The sequence below is a fragment of the Carassius gibelio genome, chromosome A23 (assembly GCF_023724105.1).
Source record: "Carassius gibelio isolate Cgi1373 ecotype wild population from Czech Republic chromosome A23, carGib1.2-hapl.c, whole genome shotgun sequence".
NCBI classification, from domain to species: domain Eukaryota; kingdom Metazoa; phylum Chordata; class Actinopteri; order Cypriniformes; family Cyprinidae; genus Carassius; species Carassius gibelio.
Genome location: NC_068393.1, coordinates 25,655,374 through 25,668,457, shown reverse-complemented (window position 1 = coordinate 25,668,457; position 13,084 = coordinate 25,655,374). Strand labels below are relative to the sequence as shown.

The window sequence follows — 13,084 nt, the reverse complement described above, 5'->3', positions numbered from 1 at the left end:
TAATTCATGAACACTGACGCTAATCAGACGTGCCTCCTGATATCTGAGAGAACACACACACACACACTCCTGTCGCTGCAGATGTCGGAGGGTGATGTCGGGTTCCTCGTGACTGAAGGTAAGACAGACTCAAACTCACTAACTCTCAGAAAGCAGAAGGAAGCTGACCGGAAGGATCTGGCTTGTGTAGAAATATCAGTTCTTGAGAAAGCGCCTCTGGTCACGTGACGCTGGTGACTGGTGCATTATTCTGTTTGAGAAGCGTTTCTTCTATAATTACCTCAGCAGCTTTATAGCACATCACAGCGACTCTGAGTCTGCATTACATCTGCTAGAAGTGTTTTTAGAGCGTTTGCTCATCTGCTACACGTCTGTAGGACGTTCCCTATCAGATGTCACAAAGATGTTTAGAAGATGTATTTAAGATGTTTTATGGTTTAGAATGAATGTAAAACTGACATCTTACAGACGTCTATCAGATGTTTGCACACAGATCTTTAGCAGACCTCCTGCAGACGTACCTGTGATATCTGGGTTAATCAGTTCACCCATTAGTGATCATTCTGTCATCATTTACCCAGATAGCACACGTACGTCTGCAAGATGTCTGTTAAAGATCTGTTGATCTGGAAAGCATCTGCTATCTACAAACGTCTGACAGACGTCTTTCAGATGTCAGTTTTATATACATTCTAAATCACTCATTCTAAAACATCTTAAAGAAATCTAATAGACATCTATTTGACATCTAAAAGGAGATGTCCAATAGATGTATTGCAGATGAGCAAACAGCTTAAAAAATACATCACGCAGATGTAAATGTATATGTCAAATAGACGTCTCCTAGATGTATGTGTGCTATCATGTTTTGTTTTCTAAGAACGACCTGAGAGTGAGTAATTACTCGCTCTCAGGTCGTTCTGTAGAAAACAAAAGAAGATATTTTGTGAAATGACATCAGCTTAAGTACGTGATGATATCTGGGTGTAATTTCCATGTAAAGCTCATTCTGAGGAAACGTTTGGACTGCTGCTTCTGATCTTCCCAGAAATCATGTTTTCTGACTCCGTCTGTGATCAGACCATCAGTGAGACTGATTCACATCAGCACTAGAAGTGTTTTCACATTAATAACCCTCACATAATCACAGGCAGTGATGGCTTTCTGTAGATTATTGATCAATGAGATGGTTTTCATTCGAATCCTGTGAGAAGCAGGATTTTTATCTTTAACTAAGACTATTTAAACATTTTTGTTAAGCGCAATAAAGCTTAATTTTTTTGTTTACTTTAATTAAAATGAATTAAACCTAAACAGTAATATTTCTAATAATAAATGAAAATATAAATAATCTAATTCCAGACTTCAATAGCAACTATAGTAGTATACTAATTACAGTAAATAATCCTAAAATAACACTGGTGACTAACGAGGTCTGAAAGCTTGGGTTTGAACCGAACATTTATAACATCCACAGCTTTTAAACAGGCGTCAGTTAAAGGGAGGCGTCTGTGATGGAGCAGATGATGGAGAAAGTTGTGTGAGCGTGAGAATGGTGTTCAGGTTAAATGTCAGATGTTCTCTGTTGTAACGGCTTGTTCTGTAACTCAATCTCTCTTCAGCATTAAAGATTCATCTCTCAAATTTGTAGGATATTCAATGATTCATGTGCTGGAAAATCCTTAACGTGATGTTGATCTTCAGCAGAATGGATTATTATTTTGACACAAACCACACTCACAGGAACAAACTGCAGCTCTAAAATTAATATTTCAACACCACACAACTTCCTCAAACACACACATATCCTGTCAGCCGTGTGTGTGTGTTCAGATGTCCCAGTGTCACTCCCGTGTGACGTTTCATCATGTGATCGGGAAAGCGGCGGTGAAGGGGCGGTGCTACCACGGCCTGTCAATCACACGCAGCGTCCAGGACAACCAATTCTGTGCTGTCAATCCACGCTTCATCGCCGTGGTGACCGAGTGTACAGGAGGCGGAGCCTTCATTGTCATTTCCATCCATCAAGTAAGGCCACACCCCTTTGACCCGACCCTGCTCTGCTGAAGTGTGTGTGTCAGCATGTGTGTGTGTTTCAGACGGGCCGTGTGAGTCCTCTGCAGGCTCGGGTCTGCGGTCACAGCGCTCCGGTGCTGGACGTCAAGTGGGACCCGTTTAACGACCTGCGCCTGGCGTCCTGTTCGGAGGACTGTACGGTCAGTTTCCAAGGCCACCTGTTCAGGTGTGCTGCACACGTTGACTCCATGACAGCAGCGGTTGTGTGTGTGTGTGTGTGTGTGTGCAGGTGAAGGTGTGGGACATTCCTCCGAATGGACTGAAGGATGATCTGATGGAGCCCAGTAAAGATCTGACCGCTCACAACCGCAGAGTGTCAATCATCGAGTGGCATCCAACCGCCAGAGACCTGCTGCTGAGCTCCGCCTACGACTGCAGAGTATGACACACACGCACACACACGCACACACACACACACACACACACTAGTCAGTCCACTATGTAGACAGCTCTGCACTCCTGACTCTATGATAGCTTGTTTTGGCCAAAGCCCAGAACACACTCTTCATATTGAAGGCAATCCCACAATGCTTTGCGACAAATCAAGTCATGTCAGATGTGTCTATATTCAGGGCCCATATTATCTATTAGGGCACTTGGGCCAGTGCCCAGGGGCACCACATGACACAAACTTTAAAATACTTTTCGTAAATTGTTTTATTATTAACTTGAAATTCTTGAAAGACCAAACATAACTCGTTTATGAAAACTAACTTAACAACAATAAATTATAAATAAATAAAGATTACATGTTTACTTTGTTACAAGATTACTTTTTCAAAGTTCCGGAACTTTTGGGGGCGGGACTTGGGCGCTAAACATCCTGATTGGTTGAGTTCACGCAGCATTGGTTGGGTTTCACCACCATTTATTCAGATCATTTTCGAAATAGTACTGTTATTGTGTCATGAAAAGTAATTTTAAAAGTATTTCAGGCGAGAATGTAGTTGTTTAAAACTCAAATCTGTGGTTTATTTATAAAGACAGCGCCTATTTAAAAAAGTGATTTTGAGGTATAGTGCCCAGGAGCACAACACAACAGTACAACGAAATTCATAATGTCCGTAGTGCTTTACCATAGATTAAGGTTTAATGCTGACGATGATAGCTGCTAGTTGTTAGTCTAAATAGAAAAAAAACCTAAATTTAAGTGTTAGCCGGAGAAAAATCCCTTATGAGAATGCAGGCAGATGTACTGATGCGTTGGATATGGATCATGTTTCTGACACGCTTGTTTGTGTAGAGCACTTGAAATCATCAGTGTGTGTGTGTGTGTGTGTGTGTGTGTGTAGGTGCTGGTGTGGCGTTTGGACTCAGCTGAGGTGCCGGTGTGTGTGATAAACACACACTCTGAGCTGGTGCTGTGTTTGAGTTTTAATGCGGATGGAAGTCTGTTGGCCACGGCCTGCAAAGACAAGAAGATCCGAATCATCGAGCCACGGACTGGGCGGCTCCTGCAGGTGTGTGTGTGTGTGTGTGTGTGTGTGATCTCTAATGATAAAGGCCTGAGCTTCATCTGTGCCCAGGAGTCTCGCTGTCACTCTCATAAAGTGTCCAGGATCCTGTTCCTGTGGGATCTGAAGATGTTGGTGTCCACTGGAAGCTCCTGCTGGAACCAGAGACAGTTTGTCCTGTGGGATCTGGTAACTCACACACACACACACACACACACACATGTGTGTGTTCAGCGGGTGTGTTATATGAGTGTGTGTGTGTCTGCAGGAGGATCTGTCTGAGCCGTTACTGGAGGAGGATCTGGATGGATGTTCAGGAGTGATTTTCCCCTTCTATGACGCTGACACACACATGCTGTATCTGGCTGGGAAGGTGTTGAACGGCTCTATGTGCCACTTAGATCACCTCTACAAACATGCATGTGTTTGCAAAAGATGTTTTCTCAAGATGTCTGTTTTCTGCTGGATGATCCATGAGATGTTCAGATCAGGAAGATGATTTACTCTCTGTCTGTGTCGCAGGGAGACGGCAACATCCGCTATTACACGGTCAGTGCGGTGAAGCCCTACGTTCAGTTCCTGTCTGAATACCGCTCCGCGTCCCCTCAGAGAGGCTTGGGTACACACTCATATAGCGTGATGTTGGCGTGAGCTGCTGTGCTCAGGCTGGAGAGTCAATGCTTCATGTGTTTAGGTGTGATGCCCAAGCGTGGCCTGAACACCAGCGCCTGCGAGATCTTCAGATTCTACCGTCTGGTGGCCGTCAGAGACCTGCTGGAGCCGCTGAGCTTCTGTGTGCCACGCAAGGTGAGAGGGGGAGGGGCCTGTGGGGGAGGAGTCTGTGTGTGGGAGGAGCCTGTGGGGGAGGAGTCTGTGTGTGCATGAGAAGGGCACATATGTATGGGAGGAGCTTGTGTGTGGGAGGGGCAATGCATGGACAAAGCATGTATGGGAGGAGCCTGTGTATGATAAGCGTTTGTGTGTGGTTGGAGTCTGTGTGTGGGAGGAGTCTGTGAATGATAGGCATCTGTGTGTGGGTGGAGTCTGTGTGTGGGAGGAGTCTGTTTGTGGGTTGAGTCTGTGTGTGGGAGGAGTCTGTGTATGATAGGCATCTGTGTGTGGGTGGGGTCTGTGTGTGGGAGGAGTCTGTGAACGAGAAGAGCTCATATGTATGGGAAGAGTTTTTATATGTGGGAGGGGCTGTGTATGGGAGGAGCCAGGTTGTGGGAGGGGCCTGTATGTAAGGGAAGGTCCTGTATAAGAGGAGTCTAATTGTTGGAGTGGATGTGTATCTGAAGAGCTCCTAAATGTGCGGCAGAAGTCACATTAAATACCAGGAAATGGTAGGAGTGTAGATGTGTTCGACTTGAAGTCTTGTATGGGAGGGGCCTGTTTATGAGGAGTCTGTGTGTGGGAGGAGTCTATGTGTGTATCACAAGACCTTACATTTGTGGGAGGAGCTTGTGTGTGGGTGGGACATGTGTGGGAGGAGTCTGTGTTTATGGACAGTGACTATATACATGGGAGTAGCTTCTGTGTAACTGTAGCTTCCCCATGATATCAGTGAGGCTGTGGTGGATTGTGATGTGTGTGTTGTTTCTGACAGCAGTCTGAGGGTTTTCATGAGGATATTTACCCCCTGACCGCAGCAAATGAGCCGGCCATGACCCCAGATGAGTGGCTGATGGGACAGAATAAAGGTGAGTCTAACTGGACTGAGCTAAATCACTGAGAGCTCAGAGAGCCAATCAAATCACTGCGCTCAGAAGCCTTGCTTCTATCTGTGAAGCTTTACTGATCTGTCAAATACAAACCTCCTGTTTTTGGCAAACTCCCTTAATTATAGTAAAAACGTGTTGTTATGGCACATGTCATGTGACTAGCTATCCAGAGTTTGTTTGTTTCCTGAAATCAGCATGTAATCTCAAAAAACACAAGCGCTGGATCAGACCTGACCTTCACCACATTGAGCTTCGTTCTCTTTACACTTGTGTGATGTTTTCAGCGCTAAAAGACTTTGGGCCCTATTTTAACGATCTGAAACGCAAGTGTCAAAGCGCGAAGCGCAAGTAAGTTTGTGGGCGGGTCTCGGCGCTGTTGCTATTTTCCCGGCGGGATAAATGGCTCTTGCGCCCGGCGCAAATCTAAAATGGGTTGGTCTGAAGTAGCTTCATTATTCATAGGTGTGGTTTGGGCGTAACGTGATATAAACCAATCAGAGCGTCATCCAACATTCCCTTTAAAAGCAGGTGCGCAAGCTCCATTATGGATTGCTATTATTATGGCGTATTTACCAGGCGCACGCCAGGAGCGGTTCACAGCCGAGGAGACTGATGTTCTTGTAAGAGCAGTGAAAGACAGAGAAGGTGTGTTGTATGGGGATGGGAGAAACCCACCCAAAATAGCGTCGGTTAAACAGGCATGGGAGGAAATAGCCACAATTGTTTCATCGATTTTTTTTCCTGGTTCTTGACGGACAAACCAATTTGTCAGATGTCCTTATATACATATATGTCTTGCCACTATTGGGCAAACAGGTCTGATCCTTCATTACTATTAGCCTGAATAATTTGTAAGCTAGATTTATGCCTATTTTTTCACATCTTCGTGGCACACCACAATGATTTCCGTCATCTCATGTGTTAATATTTTTTTAGTGTAACAATTTATGATTTGCAAAAATAACTGTTGCATCTGTGTAGATTACATGAGCAAAGTGTATGCGCGTTGTGCACGCTATACATTATGGTCAAGCATGCGCCCTTAAAATAGCATAATGAACAACGCGCCACTGACTTTAGACTAGGTTTTTTCTGGTCAGTGGCGCAATTGTTTAATGGAACAGCAAAATAGCACCAGGGATTGTTTGCGCCGGAACACGCCTCCTTTTTTGCGCGGAACCGCCCAGGGAGCGCAAGTTCATTCACTAGTTTAGCGACGTGCTTCTGTGGAGGGAAAAGCGCGCTTTGCGCGGGTGCAAAATAGGAATGACACATGCGTCCGTGTACAAAGTCAATTGCGCTGGGTGCAAGATAGGGCCCTGTGTGTTTGAACGGTTCTCGTTAACCCTAGATCTAATTTAGGCATTTAATACGGCAGAATTCTTCAGAGGAGGATGTCTGGTTCATTTCTACAGTGTTGATTATATGTTATTAAGTGTGGATTATCTTGAATGGTGAATGGACTGCAACCAAAGTTATCTTTATTTTAAGACAAACAGCACATTATTTACATCTGTTTGAGTCTTTGAAACATTTCATTTCTCTTCTAATTTCACTATTTTCTCAACAGTTATATTTAGTGTTCAGCATAACCAGATTCACAAGTGCTTTCTGATTTTTTGGGTGATGATAAACTATAATTACAACATTTTGTATGATGGACATAGACAGAGTGCCTGCCCATGAAAAGAGGTCAAGTCATAGGTCATAAGGTTAGTTCTGTCACTCCTTCCAAAGATCAGACAGAGATGTTATAATATCCTGAATTAAATCTCTCCAGAAGACTTGGATCATGTGTTTCCTCCTGTAGGTCCGCTGCTGATGTCTCTGAGACCTGCAGCTAAAGCGCTGGACACCTGTCCGACTGAACCAGACACACCAGCCAATCAGCACGCAGAACCGCCTCCTGACCTCATCGCTGACCTGCGGGACTGGACGGAGGACGACACACAGAGCCACGGCTGGATCTCGTCAGGCTTCGGTCAGGAGACGGAGGTCAGCGCCGGTCTCAGTCATGTGGTCTCTCAGGGGTCAGAGGTCGTGACACAGAAGCAGCTGGAGCTGATGGACACACACATGCACAGGAGAGCATCCTTCTGACCACAGACAGTCACAGAGCGTGTGTGCATGGAAACATGATTCCTTCTGGTTCATAGAGTTCAGTGGCATTAGGTTTCGACAGATTTATTTTTGGGCTGAATTGCTCTTCTTTCCCAACAAGGACAGTCTAAATAATCGCTCTCTGAGTCTGTGAGAACAGTGTAGTACACACCTGACCACAGACCAATCATATCACTGCTGAGGACGCTAATACAGTTCATTTAAAAACGTTACACAGACGTCCATGAAGGACAACATTTGTCTGTGTCTAAAAATGATCATAATTTATTTTTTCGCTTCCACTGATGATTATTTTTTCCAGCATTGCTTCTGAACATAACTTATAAAAGTTCATTCATTTTCAGGATTTTTCCTTTACTTTACAATGTTGTTTTTAATGAAAAAAATTATAATAATTACCAAGCTGCCTGCTGCAGTGCATTCTGGGTCGTGTCTTTGATATGACCTCTCCTGCTGTTTGGTTTAAAGATGGCAGTGCCAATCAAAGCTTGACCTTTGACCTCGATACCCTGAGGAGGACTGTAAACCCTACTCTTCATCATCCTCGTCTTCATCAGCCTCCGTCCAGATGCACGTCTCGTCTCTGTCGCTCAGATTAGCTCCATGCAGTGGTTTCCCATGAGCCTTTGTGGTGTCAAGACCGGTTCTGAGGAATCAGTTCTGTTCTGGGAACTACCTGTTGCTTTTTAAAGCATTTGTCACAGTATCAGTGTGTGTGTGTGTGTGTGTGTGTGTGGTTTCTCATTTGTTTTCATAGCTGCCCACAGTTTCTTTCCTGTGGTGACGTATTTCCTATTGAAACAGGAAGTTTGGACACATCAAAGTGCAAAAGTGCATCAAGCATGGCTCTTGAGCTTGATCATTCATGTGTGCAGAGAAGACAAGCTTCACCCTAAAATCAAACGACTAAGACTAATAAATCATATTTAGCCAGTTTTCAGATTTCCTGCACGTTTAAACATCTATAATTCTCATTAGTCTCATTACTGTATAAATACACGAAACAGTATAAAACACTATTGTGTCTAATAAATAAAAGATCAGTTCTTGTCATGCTGCTGTAATGAGAATTTGAACTGATTGTGTTTTAAGACAATACTCATGTCACAACACAAAATATCAAAGCAAGATCAGAGAAGATGCTCTTTCTGTGTTGCTGGTGATTGTGGGCTGGAATATGAATACAGCTGGTCATAAGTTTACACCCCCTTTACCGAATCAGAGGGATCAGATCAAAAAGGGCCATTCTGAATAATCTGTTTCACATAACAGGACAAAATAATAACTGTATTTACACAAAAAACCCTGTTTGACAGTTCACACACGCTTCATTCTTAATACTGTGTCTCGTTATCATGATGATCGATGACTGTTTCCGTATCTTGTGATAGTTGTGCATGAGAAGGTTGTGTTTCCTTCATCATAAGAGTTGTTCTTCACTCATCCTCAGCCTGAACAGATGATGTCAGAGTCAGACAGTCACTGCTGGGATAACTCAAGCCTGGAGAACAGTGGACATGATCAGAACAAGAGGCTCATGAACGACCCTCTCAAACACACAAGCCAGGAACCAGTATTAATATTCACCACTTCTGAATGGGCGCATTTGTGTAAATATAGCGCCACCTTGTGGCTGATTCTCCACAGACTGAACATACAGCTGAACTGAGCTTCCTTCCAAGTGTGTGTGATGCTTCATAACGCTCAGCCCTTCAGATCTGACATTAGAAGCTGCTGAAGGGTGATTGGCTGCAGAAAAGAGCCAAAGAAGGGGCATAACCTTTTTTCCTTTTCTTTTCTTTACGAGTGACAGCTTAGAAAAAAAGTATTTCTGGGTTTTTTAGCTTGTTTACTGTTCATCTTGTCACACCACATATTTTAGACAGTTTATTATTATTATTATTATTATTATTATTATAGATAATAATTGAGGAACCGCTGTTATACCTCACACTGAAACTTCTTTTGAGTGCGCCAGCGCTTTTTAGTTTCACTTTCGCGATTACATGGAGCAGCTGTAGTTACTACACATTTCACAAGATCATCCTGTCATCTCTCATACTTACTCTGTTTATGAGGGCAGTGATATTCAGTGTACTGTAATGTAACAGACAACCATTAGCAAACGTTATTAGTTTTGTGTGTTTTTCTGAATACAGATTCACTCTTTGGGCACACCCTTCACCTGCTGAAACATAACTGCAATAGTAGGTACAGATACCTGCAACGGTAATATGTATTATGTTTATTTTGAGAAATCAAGAAATGAGATTAGTTTAATGCTGTCTGAGCACAGTCTCAGATGTTTTATTGAGGGAGTTACGAGTCCATAATCCATAATAACTCTTCCTCCAGTGAAAAGGTGCATCTCCTGTTATCTCTCATGTATTTGTTTAGTGCTGTTTAAACACTGCTTGATTTTTATCAGCTGTTTGGACTCTCATTCTGACGGCACCCATTCACTGCAGAGCATCCACTGATGAGACACTGATGCAGTGCTACATTTCTACAAACCTGATGAAGAGACAAACTCATCCTGATCTCAGATGAACTGAGAGTCAACACATTTTCAGCACATGCTAATTTCTGGGTGAACTATTCCTTTAAGGCAATGATACAAGGGCAACTTTTGAGCAATGTTGTCAGGCAACGGGCACCCAGGTGAGACCCCGAGCTAAAGGATTCAGATAGAAATGTGTTCCCCATGGGAAAGTGCCCAAGCATCATTGCTCAGGGAAGTTGCCTGGTGTATCATCACAGATGTGAGTGTGGAGAGTGACACTGTGTTCAAAAAGACTATTAGTGTACTGCTTACTGCATAGTGTACTCTGTGCTGCCTACTATTGTTAAAAATACTGTCAAACAGAACGCATCAGGCACCCATGAACACTACAGTATTGTCACGTGACCTGTGTGTCTGTATGTACAGTCAGACCCTACAGAACACTCCCTCTAGTGGACAGAAGCAGCATCTCACACACACACACACACACACACACACACACAATGAAGATTATACAATGTTATTTTTCATGTGATGGTTCCATTTGTGTTCTGAACACTCTTCTCATCCTCGTTCTTTTAATAATAATACAATTTTAATAATAATACAAAAATAAAAGAACTGTAATAAACTATATTTTTCCAAACTTAATCACTATGTTCGCAAAAATGTTTTCATCCATTTTCAATTACTCAGTCAGAACGATATTAAAGCTGCAGTAGGGAACTTTTGACGCTCTAGCGGTTAATAAACAGAACTGCTTGCGTCTTGCGGAAGAACATCGTAGCCGGAACTACTTCTCTCTGTTTGTCTATGAAGAATCACAAAGGTACTGGGTTACTCCGCCGTGGTACGCCCGAAGCAATCTAAAATAGTCCGAATATAAACACTTATTATAGGTGTACCCTAGTGATTCAGGACAAGCCAAAAACAAAGTTACGGACCGCAGCTCTGATTGGTTGTTTTTTACCGGGAGCGATGGAGTTTCTGCAAATGGCAATAGGACACTGGGAGGAACCAGAGGAGCTTGATTTATACACAGATTATCTGTCTCATATTCTACTGTCAGGACATAATTACAGGTTTAATAAATATGTAAAAAATATTTTTTTACAAAAGTTCCCTACAGCACCTTTAACTGCACAGCACTACGTGAACATAGAAGTTAAATATGCTACGACTTGGTGAACAGTCTGCTTTCTGACGGTCTTGTGTGTGTTTTCTGTTTAGACTCTTCTCACACATCTGTGTCCGCAGGGAGAGACTCTGTCTGTTTCTACTGTCTGAGAATATGGTTCATGTTCACTCTGCTGTTGAGAGTGAAGCGAGGAGACAGTGAGCACACTTATATTCGTGTCACTGCTTGAGGAGTATGTGACTGGTGTCTGCATCAGGGTGGACTAACGGTACAGGACTACATTTCCCAGAATTCCCTTTCTCCTGCAGAAACGAGGGAGGGTGTCTTTAAAACTCACTGTCGGCGTTAATTTCTCACATTGCACAATGTCACTGTCAAATAACGCGTGTTTTCATTTTTATTCGGTCTCTAGTCGCTGTTAAAATCGACAGTTTAGGTTTTGAGGAGCTCAGTCACGGCTTGTTTACACATGTGACGAGTGCCTGTGTCGAGATCCCGACAGCTGGATTTTCCACAAACATAAATTATAATTAATTATAAAAGGTAATTGTTGTCTTCTGCAGGTGATATTTGTTGATATCGATGATATCGATTAGTTTGCGTCGAGTCAGCGCAGGCAGTTCGCTGGATACCTATTCAGCGAAGAGGGGCGGTGACCGAAAACACATGCCTTAGTTCTGAGCTTCGCCATTGGTAATTCAGGGGGCCCTAGCGCCATATCCTGCTTTCTGATTGGCGCACGCGGCTGCCCGTCAGTCTCGGTCCGAGCTGGCGTATATAAGCGCGAGGGTTTACTGTGCCACAGCACGAGCGTTACTGTTTTCGAGAGTGCGTGTCATAATTACATTATCTCTAGCGGATGAGTGGCTTTATATAGTGTGCAGTGAGGCATTTTAGAGTGATTTTCGCGTGCGATTTTACTCTCGGCGCGAGAAAAAGCGAAGAAACGATCGCACTTAGTAGTGTGTGTGTGTGTGTGTGTGGTGCTCGCGTTTCTCTGGTATTATTCATGAGCAACGGTGGATCCTCCCAGGGGCGGAGTTATTCAAAGTAGGCGTGGCGGTGGTAGATAAGTGACAGATGAATCACGTGGGTCACATTAATACACTGACTGTAGAGAAGTAATTATGAAGTGTTAATAACAAATTCATAGTAAGTAGACTTTGCTCACTAACTGGTCTTTCTGCAGGATCCGTGCAGTCGTGTTAGAGGCTGATGGATGTGGTTCAGAGTGAGCTTCTGGTCGCCGGTGGGGTGAGTTTGCACGCTCACCCTCAGCCCATCACCGTCCAGGAAGAGGTGACCGCTAACATGGTGCTAACTGAACTCCCTGCCAATCACGAGACTCCTCAGGACGGGACTCTACATGTCGACCAGATCAAGAATGGCCTGCAGGTGCGAGGCGAGACAGCGCAGAGACTGAGCAAGCGGCGCTACACCACGAGCGCTGGGTTCAAACACCCGAGTATCAGTAAACGCAGACGCCGCGCTAACTCCGAATGCGACCCGGTTCTGCCCTCCAACTTCCTGCTGGGCGGGAACATCTTTGACCCGCTGAACCTCAACAGCCTGTTGGACGAGGAGGTCAGTAAGGCACTCAATGCCCAGACGCCCAAATCCTCGCCCCTTCCCAAGAAAAGCAGGGACCCAGTGGAGATCCTGATTCCCAAAGACATCACCGATCCTCTGAATCTGAGCGGACGCGGCGGTGATGGAGCTGCGGGTGTGTTAGTGTCACCTCTGAAGACCCGGCGAAGACATCGCAACCGACACCATCCTGGAGCGACCGCTGAGCCATCTGACGGTGAGAGGTCAAAGGTCAACGACGAGGGGTCGGTGATGTTTCCTGCCATCAGTTCGGTGCCTGACAAGGTCACAGACGCCGCTGCTGTGCTTCAGTCTGTAGAGGCGTCGCCGCGTCCTTACGAACTCAACACATCAATCAACTGCCGAGACGAAGTGGTGACGCCCAACCTCCCGCGGCGACGGTCACACCCCTCCTCCTCTAGCTCCGCCCCCCAGACACAGCCATCCAAACACAGGAAGCGCAGACGAACCAACAGCCGTTCGG

At 44.4% G+C, this 13,084-nt stretch overlaps 2 protein-coding genes across 2 annotated transcripts in view; both read left to right on the top strand.

Annotated features, from left to right (window-relative positions):
* Positions 1-59: 59 nt before the first annotated feature.
* Positions 60-8,425, top strand: coro2ab (coronin 2Ab). Its single transcript, XM_052540707.1, has 11 exons — positions 60-118; positions 1,834-2,028; positions 2,100-2,216; positions 2,306-2,455; positions 3,369-3,536; positions 3,603-3,719; positions 3,799-3,903; positions 4,053-4,149; positions 4,225-4,337; positions 5,137-5,230; positions 7,062-8,425. Exons 2-11 carry the CDS (start codon positions 1,834-1,836, stop codon positions 7,349-7,351), a joined length of 1,446 nt encoding a protein of 481 aa, XP_052396667.1. The 5' UTR covers positions 60-118; the 3' UTR covers positions 7,352-8,425.
* Positions 8,426-11,784: 3,359 nt separating this feature from the next.
* Positions 11,785-13,084, top strand: part of LOC127944627 (7SK snRNA methylphosphate capping enzyme) — an 8,100-nt gene continuing 6,800 nt past the window's right edge. Inside the window, exons 1-2 of the mRNA XM_052540703.1 lie at positions 11,785-12,102; positions 12,203-13,084. The exon at positions 12,203-13,084 is cut by the window's right edge and continues 617 nt beyond it. Coding sequence (XP_052396663.1) covers positions 12,229-13,084 — 856 coding nt within the window. The 5' untranslated portion in view covers positions 11,785-12,102; positions 12,203-12,228. The remainder of the gene's footprint in view (positions 12,103-12,202) is intronic.